Here is a 19,399-nt window from a genome sequence, read left to right on the forward strand (position 1 = left end):
CTCTGGCCTGGGAGTCAGCAGAGCTGGGCTCTGTCAGGCGCCGACCTACCCAGCGTGTGCCCCGGCAGCTCACCCCCCACTGCACGCCTCAGGTCCCAGCCGTTCCCCCAGCTCGCTCTCCCGGGGCTCTGCAGGGCGGTCTGGGAAGGGCTTCGAGACCCACCGTACAGTGCCAGCATCTACCTCCTCGGTGCTTTACTAACATGGCAACCAAGAGTCACAGATGTCAAGGCCAGAAGGGACGGTACCGACCCTTCGGCCTGGCCTCCTGCAGGGCGCAAGCCACAGCTCCTTCCCCAGCATCGCCTGCCTCCAGCCCACAGCTGCTGGCTGAGCTCGCACGGGTGCTTTACACACGATTTAACACAGAATCCACCGTGTGCTGCATTTTAAATCTGAATTTGTCTAGCTTCAGCTTCCAAGCGCTGGATCTCAAAGTGCCCTCTGCTCTCAGCGATCCTTCCCCAGGCCGGGATTTGTAGGCCAGGAGGAAGTCATCTCTTAACAGAAAAAGCAAGTTTCATACAAATTCCCGCAGCACCAGGGAGCCAGAGAGCCACTGTCCGAGACTGGCTCACCCTGCAGCAAGCCAGAGAGAACACCTGGCAGGTGTATCACCCAGCAGCAGCGTCAGGGGAGCAAGTCCCAGCTCAGCGAATTTAGCTTCCGACTTACCCTGGAACACGCCGGGGGGAGCTGCAGCCGGCCCCCCGCCAGGAGGACGAAGCCGTGCCTGAGCAGGTTGTTCAGGGGGCAGAGGCCCAGACTCCACTCCTGGGTGGAGAGACGAGGAACTGCACTACGTGAACGGCATTTCTCTGCAGTGGAACTGAGGGCTGAGCCAGCCAGGGGAGAAGAAATCCCCTGGGCAGCACAAAAGCAGGTTTATTCCCTTGCTCAGGTTTTGGGAATTTCCAGCGATGGAAGAGCGTTATGTTCCCTCTCTCGGCAGCTCTCCTGCCAAGCCGCCTCTCTCCTGAGCAGCTCCCCCAGCCTCCCCCCTCTCTCCTAGCTGACCCCCGTTACCTGGCCCTCCCACGCTCCTATTGCTCATTGCAGGCAATACCTCTGTGCAGCGGTCCCTGCAGACACAGGAGCCAGAAACCATTTCTGCACTCAGACCGGCCTCTCTCTCCACAGCTCCAGCGAGGCAGGGAGGTGCTGGGGATTGCAGGGCTCAGGTGAGAAGCAATCGGAGCCTGTCTCCTCTAGGTCAGCAAGCTGCACCCCCCAGGTGAGACTGACCTTGCTGCAGTCTGACAGCTGGGCAGTGCCCTAGGAGTTCCGGTGCAAGCCGCCATGCCATGACTGGCTCTTGCTGGCCCTTGGCTGCCCGGGGCTCTCTGCAGGGCGGGCTGAGGCTCAGTGGCAGGGCAGCGCGGGGAACACGGGCGGGTTCTGTAGCACTATCACCCAAGCCCAGCAGAGCCGGCTCAGCCCCCTTCATTTATCAAAGGCGCCAGTCCCAACGGAACAGGCACAACCCGATCCACAAGGCTCCCCCAAGGGGATCTCCCTGCCCCGCAGGGCAGCCTGAGACAACCAAACCCAGCGCTGCTCTGCAGGGCAGACAGGTCGGGGAAGGGAGGGGCCGTACCGCCTTGTCCACACACTCAGGCTGCACCAGTTTCTAGTTAAATCGGTGCAAAGCCCCCTGCTGACACTCTAGATTCGGTTCCAGACGGGCTTAGTTGCACTTAAACCTGTTCCTAGCCAAGCTATATCCACATAGCCCGAGACACGTAGACAGGAGCTAAGAGCATCCGCGTGGCCCTGGGCACTGGCTGGACTAAATCCATTTTAAATCTCACCTCCAGGTAACCCAGTGTGACTCTGCACATAGAGCAGCTCTGCTCTGGGCCCCGCTCCCGCCTCAGCCCCTCTCATTTAAACCCAGAGTCTCCCGCTCAGGAGCAGTGCGGATCCGGGAGTGCCAGGGCGAGGCGGCACCCTACGGGAAATGGCTGACAGGATCCCCAGGCAGCGAGTGTTGCCATCAGTCTCCTGAGCCTCCCACTCAGTCAGCCGCTGCCTTCCTGACTGTGCTCAGGTCACTAGCCCGTTCTGCTGCCCGGGTGGGAATCCCAGCAAAGCCTCCACGGCTCCAGTTCCCTCTGGAGCTCCAGGCTGCACAGACATGGGAGCACTGAGTGTGTCCCATGCTCTCAGCTCTGCAGGGACCAGTCACACCCCGCACCCACCTAGGCTTGCACTTAACACTGCAGGGCACGGGACAGGCTTGGCTGGCAGCAACGGCAGAGTAAATCCAGAGTAATTTAACAGACAGAGAGGGCAGTTTCTCTGGACCAGTGGTCCCCAACCTTTTCGTCTGACCATGGCAGCGGTCGAGCATCCGCCAAAATGCCGCTGAATTTCGGCGGCATTTCGGCAGCGACACCTCTCGATGATGTCGCTTGTCGGCGGCAAGTGGCGTCATTGAGAGTTGTCGCCGACAAATTTCTGCGGCATTTCAGCGGCGACACCTCTCGATGATATCACTTGTCGGCGGCAAGTGGCGTCATTGAGAGGTTTTGCCAACGAATTTCTGCGGCATTTCGGTGGATGCTCGACCGCCGGCCAGGACGCGGGCGCATTTAGATGCCCCCGTGGATGCCATGGCGCCTGCAGGCACCGCGTTGGGGACCCCTGCTCTGGACTGACACCAGTGTAGAGAAGCAGAATCTGGCCCAGTGTCTCTGGATTCAGGATTACAGCACTGCAGACACCCTTCCTGGAATACCTTCCAACCCTCGGAGCTCCATGGTTACTGCTGGAACGTACCAGCTCATAACGAGGACAGCAATTGTTATGAAATACACCCTACAGCAAGGGAGTGTTTGGTTTCACACACACCTTCCTCCTTCACGTAACCCGCAGCACTTCACTCGGCGAAGGATTAGACACAGAACGTGCACAGCTTGGGATGCAAAAGCCAGCACAGAGACAGTGGAGTTAGCAGCAGGAGGCGCCATTCGGACCATCAAAGAGCAGCCAGGATAGCTGAGAAATCAGGATCCAGGCATAGTCACAGTTTCAAAAAACAACATTTCAGAGAGTCCTGGCAACTGCTATTTTCCCTACCAGGAAAGGGCTAAAACACACTCATCAAGGAAACGGTTGGAACAAACAAACGAAATAAGAACAGGGAGGCCACAGCAGAAACAGGCCAAGGGCTAAGAGCTACACACCACACAAAGCAAGGTCGGAAAGGATTTCAAGCTGTCCCCGCTGCCCATTTGCATCTCTCCTGCAGCCCCCTTTGTCCGGACACTTGCACGTTAGACCAGGAGCTGTTCAAGGCAGGGATGGTCCCTTTTCAGCTGTCTGCACAGCTCCATGCACACCAGCATGGACTATAAATAATCGCACCGTAAAAAGAGACAGAGAGGGAGCCGTGACAGCTCTCGCCATCCCAGACCCCGCGGGGGCCACCCCACATCTGTATCCCTCTGACGGTATTAAAACCCAGCACAGATTAAAATGAAAACGTTCACGTTTTACACTCATTACCTTCATTGTTTTTTTCTTTTTATGTAACAGGAGCCTTTGAAGCAGGACGGCCCATCCTCATGCTCCACCTCCGCAGACCAAGAGAAATGCCAATCCATAATTAATTGGAAGAGTGCGTTATCAGCTGCCATGACATATGCCAATTTTGGGCACTGATCCACCGTTTCACACACTCCAAGCTGGCAGCCCCAGCCTGGTTTTAACCCTTTACAATACATTTGTGAACGGATTCTTGGGACCAGCTCTCTGGTAGGCACAGGAGCTTATTCCAAACCTGCTGGCTGTGCCAACAAAGCCTGCCCCGCAGAGCTGCCGAGACGTCTGTCATGGGGCTTGCCTGGCCCTCAGCCCCCTCACACTCAGTCCTGGGCTCTACCCTCGCACACTCTGTGAGGCAGGAACTATTATCTCTGCTCACAGCTGGGAACTGAGACATAGGCTAGAGGAAGTGACTTGCCTGAGGGCTCACAGGGATCCTGGGCCCCAGCCCAGTGCCCTGTCTACTAGCCCACTCTTCCCACTCACACAAAGTCCAAACCAGTCAACCTGCTGAAGGAGATCACTGGGTCAGCAGCACCAAAGGAAACTGCTCCAAGCTACGGGCTGCACCTAGAGATAGTCTAGGACCATACTGCGTGACTCATCCGCCCTCGAACCCCCGCCTCTAGAGACAGCCAACTTGCCTTCAAGCCAGGCTGTTGCCCAGAATCCTATCAGCATCTGGTGTTTACATTTGCTGTGGAAGTTGGATGGAGACAAGGGGATGATTATGATGTAGAATTTGTAATTGCGCTGTTAAAAGATTTTCCCCCCACAAGAATGGTACCAAGAACCCAGCCCCCCAGAACGGCCAAACCGCCCCAACAACCGCAGCCAGGGGACAAACCAACCCACCACAAGAAAATTCACAACTGTTTAAAAAGCACAAACTCTTCCTCGAGCAGAGGTTTTACCCTCAAAAATGAGACGTGGAGGCGCCCAGATACCACAGTGCCGGACAGCAGGCTGGACGGACAGATAGAACATTCGTATAAAGAGACGCAAGGCACGTATACAAGCTCCCTCGTAACGTACGGCCACACTCCTCACCCTCCTCCTAGCCGCTAGAACTCCGGCTCCTGACTCCCGGCTAATCTTCTGCTCCTCTCGGCTGCAATACAAATCAAATCGGGGAAAAACAGGAACTAGGTTCTCCAGCATTCCCGGCCTGGCTTGATTCTATTGCAGCATTACGGGGACTCGCTGTGCATCTGGGCACCTACCCGGCGCTCAGGGCCGCGGAGTCTGAGCAACGCTGCCTCTGTTTCCTTGCACCAAGTCTGTATCAGCCCGTGTGGCACGGGGGTTATTCCAGCCAGAGCAGGGGTAAGAATCAGCCTGCTCTCAGGCTGGGGAGACGGGGGTCGAGCCCAGAGTCTGAGCCCTGCACAGGGTGGGGACCAGCATGGACTGACTCCCAGGACATCCGCAGGCCTGAAACTCGCCTGGGAAGAGAATCCGGGCTGGGGGATCAACCCTCCGCCAACCGCTCGTGGCGTTTCCAAGGTAAAGGAGCTAATGGGAGCTCAGTCGCTGACCAATGGCAAAGCGCCAGATCAAGTCATCTGGTGCCATAGTAACGGCTGCCTCAGAAACGGGCCCTTTTCAGGGTGCTTGGCACAGGCCACCCCGTCTCTTGTCCTTTTCTCTCACACACAAAGCGGAGGAAACAATCTTCCCCTCCCCCCCTCCCCTGCACCTGGACGGGAGCAGGGCCCAGCCTGTGCTGAGAAATGGCCTGACGCATTTTCTCCCGGTCCCCGGGGGAGCCCCTAACAACAGGGGCCAGCGCTGTGCTCTGAGCGAGGCAGGCTGCTCCTTCGCAGGCCTCTGGAGACGCCCCTTGTCAGGACCCGCTGCCCAGCGTACCCCTCCAGCGCCGGCCAGAGCAGCCACTGAGCCTGCCAAGGGCCCGTTCGGGGAACGCTCTCCAGGGCGCGGTGCCGGGGCAGAGCCAGCTCAGGCTAGTCAGCCGCCCTGCCCCCAGCCTCCCACCTCAACACGGGAGCCAGGCAAACAACGCCCCCCCCCATGGCGGGTCTGCCCCGGCACCTCTCCTGTGCCAGGCACAGCGCCCCCAGAGCCCCAGCCCCTTCTGCGGCTCCCAGCTGTGTCCCATCCCGGCGCCCCCCACCCCCACACTTCGATCATACAAGGGCCTTTTTCCTTCTGAAAGGCTGTGCAGTCCCTGCCTCAGATCCAGCTGCATCCCAACACGCTAATTGGTGACTGAAGGTCACTGCTGCCTTTGCATTCATTATTGTTTTATTAGCAGCTGCCTCCTTCCTTTCACCTTCCCTCCACCATCTCCCGCCTCCCCCTGGCCAGGCACACTTCACAGGCCAACAAAGCGAGAACCTGCCGGTCTGGGGATGGAAAGGGTGAGGAGATCATTAAGGGCACTCAGTTCTCCCCGGTTGCAGGTCTCCCACACGGGGAGAACAGCAGTGCGGCTGCGTCCCCCAGTCCTTCAGCACCCCTGGAGCAAGGCTGAATGTGCAGGCGGAGGGGTTAGCTAGTGGCCCAGGCCAGCACCCAGAAAGCACTTGGCATCTCTCTCTTCCCCTCTCTGTGCACACACAGAGCAGAAGTGGAAAAAGGAACCATGGCAGATGTAGGTCACACCCCAGCTGCCCAGTGTCCACCTAAAAGGGGCCCTGAGAACATCCCCCCCAAGAGAGGTTCCAGCTCTGTCCTGCCCCAGCTCTTGGCAAGCGCTGAATGCACAGACTGCTGTCTCCATAGAGCACATGCTGCCTTCTCCGCCGGTCCCTGCCCAGCAAGAACCAAGGGGCAAAGGCGCCCCAGAAAGATTCACACAACAGCACGTGCGCGAAATTCCATTCTTAATCCTCAGAGCTCAGGCCCAGCCTGCGCAGGCTCCCGATGATACCGTTCACACAGGACCAGCCACTCACAAGTCGTGCAACCCAGAGACACGCTGCACCAACAAACCACCATCCTGGATTCCGAGACAAGCCTGCCACTGAGCCGGAGAAAGCACTTCCAGCACTGCCAGCCCGCAGCATCCAGCAGTAGTGTCTCCTCCAGCTCGCGCCCCACGCAAAAGGGCTCCACCCTACACACCAGGATATACACACACATGGAAATGCTCTCCAGGCACAATCAGAGCTCCCGTCACTACCAGGGAAAGTGTCCCTACCAAACTGTTCCATGAAACCCCATGTCTGACACCTGGCTGTGCACCCCAATACCTCAGCCCTCTCCTCCCAGTTCCTCCACTGCCATGCTTCTCTACGGCCCAAAGAAACACCGGCTTCCAACACAGCGGCCTTGCTAGCCAGCCAGAACATGTCACGCCCGGAAACCAGCTCCTAGAATGCCAGCTGGAGTTCAGCATGGCGGCACAAACTGAAAACCAGCAGCCTGACCTTCAGGAGCAAGTCTAGCTCTGATGCAATCAACACAGCAGCTCAGATATCCCGTCCCCGCAGCCCTGACGCGTCACACAGCACACGCAGCTCTACCAGAATCAGCAAGGTGTTGCACACAAAGCTGGGCTTTGCTGCTGGCCTCGGTTTGCATTTGGTATCTCCAAGCTATGGATAATTCCCCCCTGCTTCGGGCTTGCCGGAATGGTTCCTCTCTCACAGACAGCAGGGTAAATCCGAAGTAGCTCTGTCCAAGCACCAGTATAAGTGTGTTTAGAATCAGGCCCACAAGTGAAAGACACAGCAAAGGTCTGGGAGAAGCCAGAGCTCACAGCCTCGCTTCACGTTTGAAAGTGCCACATTTCAAGGTCCAGGGCCCTGGGGCGTTTGTGTTCCTTCACATTTCACAAACCTGCATGTCACAATACTAACATTGCTCAGCCAGCCCGGATATTAAGCAGTTTGTTAGCCACTGCTCTTCTCTTTAATAACATTTAACAGCCTTTAAAGATGCTGATCCTTCAGATCTTCCACGGCTGATTCCTTTTCATACTGCAGACGTCGGGTAATGAATTTACGTCACTCCAATTAAACGTTTCCTCGCATCCCAGTTAGTTCCCCTTCTGATAAAACCCCAGTTGGCTCCAGTGCAGCAGCCGAGAACTCTGGATCTAACCCCTAGAACTCTGCGGCATTCCCACAGGGAGAGCTCGCCGCACCGACACACCCAGCCAGGGCCCCTCACTGTCGGAGCCGTCCGAGGGCAGAGATGGAACCTCGAGCGATAAGAAAGGTACTCACAGTCGCGACAGGGCCTGGTTGTTCTGGAACAGAAGCTCCGGCAGCGTGTGCAGCTGGTTCCGATTCAGCCGTCTGGGGAAAGGGAGAGAAAGGGTTACAGGGAGTCACATTTTCCAGGAGGAAGGCAAATGATCCCAGCCCAGCAAGGACCCCCAGTGCCCAGCTCTGAAGCTCTGGGAGAGAGGACTGCTGGGGGGTGGGACGGGGAGTGGAAGGAGCCGGCAGCTGGAAAGATCAAGGTTTGCTGCATGGGCCCATACAGGGTCTCTCATAGACGTCAACCTTCCCCTTACAGAGTAACTGCAGCGTTACTGGGCCAAACTCACATTCTCTCCTTAGCAGGCAGCCTTCTTAGTGCACAGCTAGCCGAGGGGTGTGTGGGACACCCTGCCCAGGAGCCTCTGGGCACTAAGAGATCTTTGACACGGGGCCCCGGAAGTTGGACTCCTAAGTCCACCTTTAGATACCTAAGTATGTGGCCTGATTTTCAGCAGCTCGCGCTGAAATCATTGTCAGCACAGCCAGGCCTGAGCTTTGGTGCGGTGCAGCCCAAGGCAAGCGGTCTCCTGCCAGCTCTAGAGACTCCAGCAAAGGGCAGTTAAATTCAGCCTGTCGCTCAGCATCCGCTCGGCTCCTTCTTCAACAAAGCCCCAGACCCACATGCTCTGTACGTCCTACCCACCAGCGCTCACCCCTACCCTCTGCTGCGGCTTTCCTCCCTGCTGCGGGAGTTACCCCCCCCCTTTGCTGAGACGTGCTGGCAGCGCTCCGCGGCTGAGCGGGGGCCTCGTCCATGCACAGAAGTCGCCCTGGTTTAACGGAACTGGTTCAGAAACTGACTTTGTTTCCTTGCCTGGACACTGGTTTCAGTTTGAGAGCAGTGGCCACACAGGAGCATTGCAGTGATGTGTCTAAAGCAGACCATGGTGATCGGCCCATTGGTTCTCAGCCCATGGCCCAATCAGCTGCAGCCCATGTGACATCCTCAGGGCCATACAGGCAGGATATCTGTTGTGTGGATGCGGTCCATGTAACACAGAGCGCTGCACAGGTTGAGAATCACTGACCTAGTCTGACCCCCTGGATAGCGCCGTCCCGATATGCAGCCGTTTGTCCCGCGTCCCACCGGATGTATGGTCGGGACGCCAGCCTCTGACTCCTGACCAAACGCATATTGTTCAGAAAAACATCCCAGCTTGATTTAAAAATGGCCAGTGATGGAGAGTCCACCACAGCTCTTGGTAAACTCCTCTGATGGTTAATTACTCTCCCTGGTAAAAATGTACACCTTATTCAGTGCAACGACATGTGCAGCCCAGGTTCGGAGCTGGGGCGGTGCTCGGGAGCGGGCCCACTGACAGAGGATTGCACAGACAATGTCAGCTGCAGCTTTGCCTGGTAACCCGCTTCTCAGTCAGTCTGCCCCATCGGCTTGAACCAGTCAGGTTTTCAGTTTGCAGAGTCTCTTTATTTAGCATTAGCATCTCTTTATTTATTTATTTTAAAGGTCGCCATCCTGCAGCAAAAAACCTTCAGGACCAGACTCCAAAGAGAAACTGCTGAGCTTCAGTTCATTTGTAAATTTGACACCATCAGCTCAGGATTGAACAAAGACTGTGAATGGCTTGCCAACTACAGAACCAGTTTCTCCTCCCTTGGTTTTCACACCTCAACTGCTAGAAGAGGGTCTCATCCTCCCTGATTGAACTAACCTCGTTATCTCTAGCCTGCTTCTTGCCTGCATATTTATACCTGCCTCTGGAAATTTCCACTACATGCATCCGACGAAGCGGGTATTCACCCACGAAAGCTCATGCTCCAATACGTCTGTTAGTCTATAAGGTGCCACAGGCCTCTTTGCCGTCTTTATTTAGCAACGACTGAACTAGAACAGGTATCGCCCGTTTGCAGTGCTTTACATAGACAATATTGGTATCGGTTGTATCTTATTTCCTCCACCATTAAATGCAGACACATCTCGGGCAGGACAAGTAGCTGTTTAAAAAGCACACGGCAACATTACCTTGCAGTTTAGGACAGAAAGCGAAGGAGGCTGCCTCTGATTGAAACTGCAGGGGATTTTAAAGAGGCAAAATATAATGGCACAACTTGTACTTTGGACAGGACACCCCTACTCCTGTGCCAGCCCTGTGGGCTCTTTAATGGTCACAATTTCACCCCCCTTAGCACAGCACCCCTAGCACTCCACTGGGATCCTGGGTTCAGCCCTCAATCAGGTCTTCACTGTGAAACAAGAGCCGTGGCTGCAAGGCTCAGAGCCCAGATCAGCTGACTTAGGCTCACACTACGGGGCTAAAAATAGCAGTGCAGATGTTGCCACTCGGGCTGGGGCCAGGGCTCTGGAACCCGAAAGGGGGAGGTCTCAGAGCCCGAGGTGCAGCCCAAGCAGGAAGGGCCACACAGTTATATTTAGCCCTGTAGTGAGCTGACCAGGTTCTGAGTCTGAGCCATGCTGCCGCGGGGTTTTCTTTCTTTATTTATTTTTTTTGCTGCGCAGGCGGATGCCAAGAGGGGGCAGCCCCCCCACTGAGCCGCATGCCCCCCTCTGCAGCCCGGCGCCCTGCAGGAACACAAGTCAGTTCTGATTCGAGATGAATGTCCACTCCTGAGTCATCAGCACGCGGGTCTCACCCCGTCCAGCCCCGGGCAGGCCTGACTCTGCTTCCCAGGAGAGAGCGGGTGGGGTCACAGCTCAGGGCGGTGTGTGCGCAGGCAGCATGTCTGCTGCCGAGACCTGCCTGCGGGTGCAGGTTTTGCACTGCACTGAAGGAGCTGCTAGGCGAGGTCCCAGCCGCGCCTGTGGCTGCTTTGCACACAGACGCGTGAAGCACATCGCTGAGGAGTTCTTGGGATCCACGACGGAAAAGGAGCAGATTGGGACGCGTCTGAGTGCAAACGGCAGGCAGCTCCGCGGCTGGGGTATAAAAAGGTTTGTCCTCCAGCCATCTGTCTGTGTTAGCGAGAGAGCAGGGCCCGTCCCCCAGCACAGCACCCCGCCGAGACACTGCCATGCCCTGCCCTCAACCACTCCCACAGGAGTCCTGCCCCGCAGATTAGCCTGCTGGCACCTGAATTGTACTGGAGAGCAGGGATGGACAAGGGTCTGCTCCAGACCCCCACCCCCTCCCATCCCCACAAGGGTCTCTGCTCAGGCTGCTCGTGGATCACTTCAGAGCAGTCAGGGGCTCGCTCTTCTCCAGGGAGAGTAGTGGGCTGCACCCAAATCCCCCCCACGCGATAGCACAGCCACTGGCCCCCCCAGCAACTGGCGGGACCACCGTGTCTGCAGCAGTGACGGCCATTCCCCTCTCCCCCTCCCCGTCCCCCAGCGCCAAGGCACTCACAGCCGCTCCAGCTCCTTCATGTCATCAAACGCTCCCCGCTCCACCACGCTGATCTGGTTTTCCATCAGCTGCCTGGAAAAGGGAGGCAGAGAGAACGGGTCAGAGTCGAGAGGCACCGGGGCAGCACGCTCACTCGCCGGGAATCCACGGGAAGCCCCCGCACCGCAGCCTGGGGACCTGCCCGGGTACTGGGCAGGAGATGCTCATTCCAGGGGTGCAAGGGCCCAGGTCAGGGGCGGCCGCGGTCTTGCCACGCTCCCTTGGTGCAGGGGCCACCTTCATAGGGACCCCAGCCACCCCCGTCAGCGTCGCTGGGAGCTAGCCAGGGAAGGGGCTGCTTTGTTCAGACATCTACCGGCGCCCCAGCTAGGCCACTCGCGGTCACCTCCAGCACCCGCCATGGTGCCGGGCTCCCAGGTCCCTGAGCCGGGAGCCCCCAGCCCACGGGTGTCACACGGCTCCTCCTTGGCCCCACGGAGGAGCTCCCGGCTAAGAGCTCGGGCCTGGCTCCCAGCAGCATCCATTTCCATCACCCGCTTTCCAGGCCCGTGGAGGGCACGCAGGCCTCGCCGGCAGGGAGCCAGCCGGAGGCCGAGGGCCCAAGTCCCTCTGGGATACTGGGGTCACCAGGCAGCAGCCCCAGCCCCCTCCCTGGGGGGTGGCCCGGTCAGTCACGTGGAGCAGGACCCTGAGGCACATGCTCCCTGTTCCTTGTCCCCCCCGGCCCCTCCGTTCCTTTCATCCCAGCCCCCTTTACCGTCAGAGGAGTCGCCCCCCTCCCAGCCTAAGGGGGCCAATGGCCTCTGACCCCCCCCTTTCAACCGTGTTTCCCACCACAGGGGCCCTCTGGTGAGCCCGGGTTCCCCTCCGCCGCATGCCCCAGTTCTCTCTTAGCCAAGGCAGAGTCCAATCTGGGTCAGCCCTGGCCCGGGCAGGCCTCTCCCCCCAGGCAGGCCTGGCAGCACCACCGCCCCCGTCACAGACACTGCTCAGAGGGGGCGAGCGCTCGGGCAGGGGACTCACAGGACACGCAGCTGCTTCAGCCCCGAGAAGTCGTTCCTGTTGATCCGGGTGATGTTGTTCCCATTCAGCTCCCTGTGGAGAGAAGAGGGGACGGTCAGCGAACGGGGCGGATGTCAGGCGGGGTCGGAGCCCTGGGCTCCCGCAGCCAGCGCTCGGGGAGGGCTGAGCTCCCCCAGAGGCAGGCAGGTGCCAGAGGACAGCTAGATTGAACAGGGCTTCTCCATGGATCTGGAAACAGGCAGCTGGCCACACTCCTGGCTCTGACACCGTGGCCAGGAAGGTGCGAGGACCCCTGCAGAGAAAGTTTTCCCCAAATGGCCGGTTGTTAATGGCCAGCTAATGCCCCAAAGCAGGAGGGTTTACAGCCCTTCTCAACACCCCGGCTGTTAGTCTGGCTTTAGATGTTCCCGCTGTGACGGGCGGGACCCCTTGGGAAGCCACCTGATGTGCTGAGATACCACTGAGTCTGCCTGTTCTGCCAGCCTGGGCCCCCTTCACCTGTCCTGCTGAGCCAGGCTCTTCAAAGCTCCTCTAACCCTCACAGGCAGGGCCACCCCAGCCGCAGATCAGCTCTGGGCAGACTCAGCGTCAGGGACTGGCTCCAGCACTCAGAGGCCCCCCTCCCTGGGAGTGCAGACCCAAAGATATAGTATGAAATTCACCCCCTCCCTCAATGTGGAGAGAGGTGTGTGCACACGGCTTGCCCCTCCCCCCAGTTAGAAATTACAGAAACTGGGTTTGATAATAAATAAAACAAATTTTATTCACTATAAAAGGCAGATTTTAAGTGATAAAAGGGGTAACAAACAGAACAAAGCCGATTACTAAGCAAGTGAAATCAAACACGCAAACTAAGCTAGTTTCACTAAAGAAATCAGTTACCAATAGTGTTTCTCACCCTAGACCAGGGGTTCTCAAACTAGGGGTCGGGACCCCTCAGGGGGCCGTGAGGTTATTACATGGGGGGTCATGAGCTGTCAGCCCCCACCCCAAACCCCGCTTAGAATGGTGTTACATATATTTAAAAGTGTTTTTCATTTATGGGGCGGGGTGTCGCACTCAGAGATTTGCTGTGTGAAGGGGTCACCAGGACAAACGTTTGAGAATCACTGCCCTAGACAGTGTTGCAGGCAGGTTGCAAAGTTTCTGTGGTTCAGCGTCCCAGTTCTATTCCTGTTCAGACTGGACGCCTGTCTCTGGCTGGACTCTCCCTTCCCTTCAGGTTTAATTCTTGGGCAGCCAGGCCATGGAGAGGAGGCCTTCCTCCCCACCCTTCAACAGGCGAGAATCCTGTTTCCCAAACTTGACCCCTCCCCCCCTTCCCTTCCAGTGGAAAGCTACAAGTCGTCCCAGGTGTGTTTAGTATCAGGTGACTCTGTAGGATCACAGCGTCCATGAGGCAGGGGCAGTGTGGAGCATCCCCAGGAAGGCCAGGCTTTTCACAGTCCATTGTCCTCGCTGATGGGCCATCCGCCCTGTCTGGCTTTTCCATGGTTGTACCTGAAATCTTGGCAGGGGGTGTCACCCAAAGTAGCACAGTTGAAATACAGACACATAGTCAGTATCCCTAACTTCAGATACAGGCATGATACCGGCACACAGATTGGATAATCACATTCAGTACATCAGAGCCTTTCCAGTGAGATCTCACACGAGCCATCTTGCACAGAGGTATCTCTCAGTTACATCATATCCATATCATAAGCATATTTCCCTGAGGAATGTGGACTGTAACGTCACACCCATTACCCACGCCAATGGCCAGCGCTTGGCTCTTGGCCTCAGTGAGATCTTGTAGCAGCAAGTTCCACAGGCCCCTTGTGGGCCGTGTGCAAAAGCATTGCCACGTATTCATTTTTAACTGTCCCCCTTCAATGACATTGAATGCAGGGTGGGCAGGAGCAGGGCAGCTCCCTGCACCCCCCCACCCCCCCAGATGCTGCTCTCCAGGTGGGAGGGGATAACGTCGCTGCCACAAAAGCAATGAACGGCTCAGGAACAGCGACAGCTGCCTGCTGTATGTGCAACAAAGCCCTGGGATGCCGTCCCCTTGCGCCGATGCAGCAAATATCGAGCGTCTGCCGAGACCCAAACGCACGGAGCCATGGAGGTTTCTGAACTTTAAATTAGCAGGGAGGCCCCCCAACATGACTATCCGCAGCTGAGAGCCAGGTTTACACCACGCACAAAACCCGAGTCACGTCGCCCCTGGCTGTCAGCCTGCCCCAGCTCTCCAGGAACAAGCCTCTCTAGGGAGAGCCGCCTGGACCACTGGGACGTCTGCACTGGAGGCTGGGAGTCAATGGAAGCCTTTCCCTTCCCCCATACACACTGTGGCCTTTGGGAGCCCCCCAGGCCCAGCCCACTGCCCTAGGTTTGTTTTCAGTGGTATCAAAGCAGCTCGCAGAAACGGCTGTTTGGAAAATAAACTGCGTTTAAACTTTCCCACGCAGGAGACACTAACACAAACCCCATTGTTTCTTCCGGAGTCAGGTTTCACCCACAAAAGACGTGGGGCTCAGAGCCAGCCAGAACTCCGAGGGGAGCTGCAAGCTTGGCTTGCCAGGGCTCAGCCGCTCCCCCTGAAGTCCGGAGGCTGTGCTGATTCATCCCCAGGTGTCAGGAGGGTGTGGGAACGAGGGGCAGCGACAGACAGACAAACACCCACCCAGCCTGGCTCTGACTCTGGCTGAGACACACACAGCGCAGAGCAGGGGAGTGTTCGCACTCAGCACCACCCGGAGAGCAGCACCTGTGAGTAGAACCAGGGGGCTTCACAGACAAAATCATCTTTGCTAGGCCCAAACTCGTACCCCCAGTGAGCTGCTACAGTCTGGTGGGAAAGGCCTTCTGCGTGCAAATTATTTCTCATTAGCCACTGCACCAATTAATACGGCCACCACTTTGGTGTGACTGACCCAAACCCCTGCCTGGAGAAGGAAGTGCCAGGCAGGCCCTGCCACGCTAGAACGGTGGGCAGAGGGAAGGGTCCCTACCTAAGAGCCCAGTCCCCGAGCAGGAGCGGTAGGCAGGCAGGCACCTACAGCTAGGACCGGGCCCTTTGTCTTGGGAGCCGGTTAATCAGCCCACTGGGGATCAGGAGGTCAGGGAGGGCTGGCTGGTTCCCGGTGCAGCCATGGCCCCTGTGTGGCTGCCGCGGAGAAGCCAGGCCAACCTCCCACGATCCCTGCGGGGTCAGCGAGGGCACTCCTGGGTAACACTACCCCAGCTCCAGCTCCAGCTCCCCTGGCACCGGGCTGCTCCCACCTCCCTGCATCCAATGAGCCACACCTGCCCCGCTGCTATCAATGACCTGCATGGCTGCAGCTCCGGCCAGCAAGCAGGGCAGAGCCCTCCCCAGTTACAGGTCCCCCCTCGTGCACTACAACCCACCTGGGGGCTTCCCCACAAGACCCAGCTACGTCTGCCCTGTCCCGCTACTCCTGGGCCAGGCGGGCAGGACACAGCTCCCTTGCACGGCCCATCCCCCAGGCTACCCAAGGGGGTCACAGAGCCTTGTCTCCCGGCTAGTCCCAGCCTTTGGGGCCTCACCCAGCGCTAAGGAGCAAATGGGGCCCCAGGCGCCGATCTCCCAGCCTCCCGCTGCGACCGACGGCTCTGCCCCGCCTGGCTGGTAGAACAGCTGCAGGGCGCCCCAACCCGGCCACATCGAGCACATGGGGATGCACAGAACTCGGCTGCGCAGGGGCCAATGGGCCCGGGAACTCCTGATCAGCAAGCGCCCAGGTGTACTGGGGTGATGGAGCCACGCGGGGGGGGGGGGGCTCAGAAATCCCAGCCCCCCGCCCTGCCAGTCTGCAGCAGCCTCTCTCGGGGGACGTCTCCCTGGCAGCGAGCGCCGAGCCGGGCTGGCAAACGCGCTGGGCTTGTGCTGCCGCGCTTAGGAACAGCCGTGTGGCTGCTGCGGCTCAGGCTGGCTCTCAGGCTCTGAAGCCTGGGGGGGAGCTTAGAGCCCGAGTGCCAGCCTGAGCCGCAGCTCAAAAGCGCCGTCTACACGGCTGCTGGCAGCGTGGCCACACCCTGAACGCACCCGGAGCAGTGAGCACGCAGGGCAGCGAGCAAAGCGCCTCCTTCCCAACTCAGACACGAAGAACCGCTCCGCTCAGCCCCTCCTTGCTGATTGCTGAGAGCTGGGGGGCCTGGGGCAGAGGGGACCCAGAGCCGGGGTCGGGGCAGTGGGGCGTGGGGCCTGGGGCCGGAGCCTTCAGCGCAGGGTCTGGGCTGCCAGGTCTGTGCACCCACACTGGGGACAGCACATCTGGCCCTTTCAATCCAGGGTGATGTGGGGAAAGAGCAACCTCCGATCGGCCAGCGCAGCGGGGTCCCTACCGCGGGGCCCGCACACCCTCCGATCGGCCAGCGCAGCGGGGTTCCCACCGCGGGGCCCGCGCGCCCTCCGACCGGCCAGCGCGGCGGGGTCCCCACCGCGGGGCCCGCGCGCCCTCCGACCGGCCAGCGCAGCGGGGTTCCCACCGCGGGGCCCGCGCGCCCTCCGACCGGCCAGCGCGGCGGGGTTCCCACCGCGGGGCCCGCGCGCCCTCCGACCAGCCAGCACAGCAGGGTCCCTACCCCGGGGCCCGCGCACCCTCCGACCAGCCAGCGCGGCGGGGTCCCCACCCCGGGGCCCGCGCACCCTCCGACCGGCCAGCGCGGCGGGGTTCCCACCGCGGGGCCCGCACACCCTCTGACCAGCCAGCTCAGCGGGGTCCCCACCGCGGGGCCCGCGCGCCCTCCGACCGGCCAGCGCAGCAGGGTCCCTACCGCGGGGCCCGCACACCCTCCGACCGGCCAGCGCGGCCGGGTCCCCACCGCGGGGCCCGCGCGCCCTCCGATCGGCCAGCACAGCGGGGTTCCCACCGCGGGGCCCGCGCGCCCTCCGACCGGCCAGCGCGGCGGGGTTCCCACCGCGGGGCCCGCGCGCCCTCCGACCGGCCAGCGCGGCGGGGTTCCCACCGCGGGGCCCGCGCGCCCTCCGACCGGCCAGCGCGGCGGGGTTCCCACCGCGGGGCCCGCGCGCCCTCCGACCGGCCAGCGCGGCGGGGTCCCCACCGCGGGGCCCGCGCGCCCTCCGACCGGCCAGCGCGGCGGGGTTCCCACCGCGGGGCCCGCGCGCCCTCCGACCGGCCAGCGCGGCGGGGTTCCCACCGCGGGGCCCGCGCGCCCTCCGACCGGCCAGCGCGGCGGGGTTCCCACCGCGGGGCCCGCGCGCCCTCCGACCGGCCAGCGCGGCGGGGTTCCCACCGCGGGGCCCGCGCGCCCTCCGACCGGCCAGCGCGGCGGGGTTCCCACCGCGGGGCCCGCGCGCCCTCCGACCGGCCAGCGCGGCGGGGTCCCCACCGCGGGGCCCGCGCGCCCTCCGACCGGCCAGCGCGGCGGGGTCCCCACCGCGGGGCCCGCGCGCCCTCCGACCGGCCAGCGCGGCGGGGTCCCCACCGCGGGGCCCGCGCGCCCTCCGACCGGCCAGCGCGGCGGGGTCCCCACCGCGGGGCCCGCGCGCCCTCCGACCGGCCAGCGCGGCGGGGTCCCCACCGCGGGGCCCGCGCGCCCTCCGACCGGCCAGCGCGGCGGGGTCCCCACCGCGGGGCCCGCGCGCCCTCCGACCGGCCAGCGCGGCGGGGTCCCCACCGCGGGGCCCGCGCGCCCTCCGACCGGCCAGCGCAGCGGGGTCCCTACCGCGGGGCCTGTGCCCTCCGACCGGCCAGTGCAGCGGGGCCCGCGCGCTCTCAGACGGGGCCAGCGCAGAGTGGGATCTGGCCTCTCCCCTACAGCGGGGAATGGAGACTAGATTCATTGCCTGTTGCTCCCCACACCGGGAGCTGGCAGCTGTTTCGACGGCACACACCTTTGGCAGCGCCAGGCCCTGCCCTTGGGGTCCCTACGCAGTGTGGGGCCCGAGGGAGGGCCGAGGTCAGAGGCAGGCCGGCCTCCAGCACCTCGGCAGCATGTACAGACACTGAAGCCGCGCAGCCTGGGGTGGTGGCATTGTGCTGCTGAAATGGCTGATAATGGCTAATGAGTTCCAACTCGACCGGTATAGTCTCATAATTACACAGCTCAAAATCCCATTCAGCTGCTGAGATTGCCTGGCTCCTTCCATTATGGAGCCGTGTGCGCCCGAGTGCGAGGGGGCTGGGGGGCAGGTTACTAGGACACTGATGAATGCCTCGGTGGGAATGAATAGACGCTCCCGGCCCTGCTGATTAAACTGAAACCCAGCAGCGCATCCAGCTCCCAGCAGGCCAAGCCAAGGCAGCAGGCAGGCAGAGACGTTTGGATTCCTGCCCCCACCCCCAGGAACAAGGGCCCGATCCTGCCAGGAGGGGAGTAACTCCAGAGGCGCTGAGCGCACAGAGGCTGTTCATCCCCTGGCAGGATGGGGACCTCGCGGCAATTCAGCAAGGCTGAGCCCAGGGCACGGTCCACAGAGATGGATAAACAGAGTTCACAGCTACCTGACTCGACTGCCCCAAGCTGACTCAGGGCTAAAAGGAAGGAAACACACACGCTCGCACGCTCGCACACACACACACACACACACTAGAGGCAGAACTTTATGTGGGTGCCGATTTTCCAAAGTGCTCTAAAATGCACCCACAGATGCAGATTGTGCAACATCAGAAGCAGGGGTAGAGTTAATGGTGCACATGTGGGGTTTCTGGGTTCGGGGTTTCTCAGGGTTCAGACTCCCTGTCAGGACCTCATTTCAAACTGCTGTAACATTTATATGGCTGGAATACACAAGCCAACAGGGCCCCACTGTCCCAGGCAATGCACGCACACGCACCAAGCAAAGGGCAGGCTTTGACCCAAAGGGTTCCCACTCTGAAAGACAAGACATAAGCCTCGGACTGCAGAGTCCCAGTCATCTCCCAATCCCTGAGCTCCAGGCCCCCACGTCACACCCAGTTCTGCCCCTGCTGAGCCCACTCACCAAGGACGTAGGACATTGGTGGTGTCCCACAGACCCCCAAATCACACCAGGGAACAGGACAACCGGCTCCTTACACACCTACCTATAGTGTGTAGGACAAAGAGCTGTGCAATCAGTGAGAGTGACATATGCTGAAGGTATCATGCAGACAGGACTAAAACATCCATGGAGTTTCTAAACATTCTAACTGACAATCTCCTAACTCAGAAAGAGTTGCAGCCAACGTGGGTGAATTCTGCGTTAGACCTTGTCATAACAGATAAAGACGCACGGATCACAGACCTAAAAATGAATGGTAGCCTAGGCACAAGTGATCA

General features: G+C 60.1%; 1 protein-coding gene across 1 annotated transcript in view; it reads right to left on the reverse strand.

Annotated features, from left to right (window-relative positions):
• The window catches only part of LOC123357017 (slit homolog 1 protein-like), a 138,896-nt gene that overhangs the window by 101,501 nt on the left and 17,996 nt on the right, over nucleotides 1–19,399 (reverse strand). The window contains exons 2-4 of the mRNA XM_045000277.1: nucleotides 12,131–12,202; nucleotides 11,108–11,179; nucleotides 7,743–7,814 (exon numbers count right to left, since the gene is read on the reverse strand). Coding sequence (XP_044856212.1) covers nucleotides 7,743–7,814; nucleotides 11,108–11,179; nucleotides 12,131–12,202 — 216 coding nt within the window. The remainder of the gene's footprint in view (nucleotides 1–7,742; nucleotides 7,815–11,107; nucleotides 11,180–12,130; nucleotides 12,203–19,399) is intronic.

This window comes from Mauremys mutica, unplaced genomic scaffold (genome assembly GCF_020497125.1).
Source record: "Mauremys mutica isolate MM-2020 ecotype Southern unplaced genomic scaffold, ASM2049712v1 000206F_np12_subseq_1:328963_obj, whole genome shotgun sequence".
NCBI lineage: Eukaryota > Metazoa > Chordata > Testudines > Geoemydidae > Mauremys > Mauremys mutica.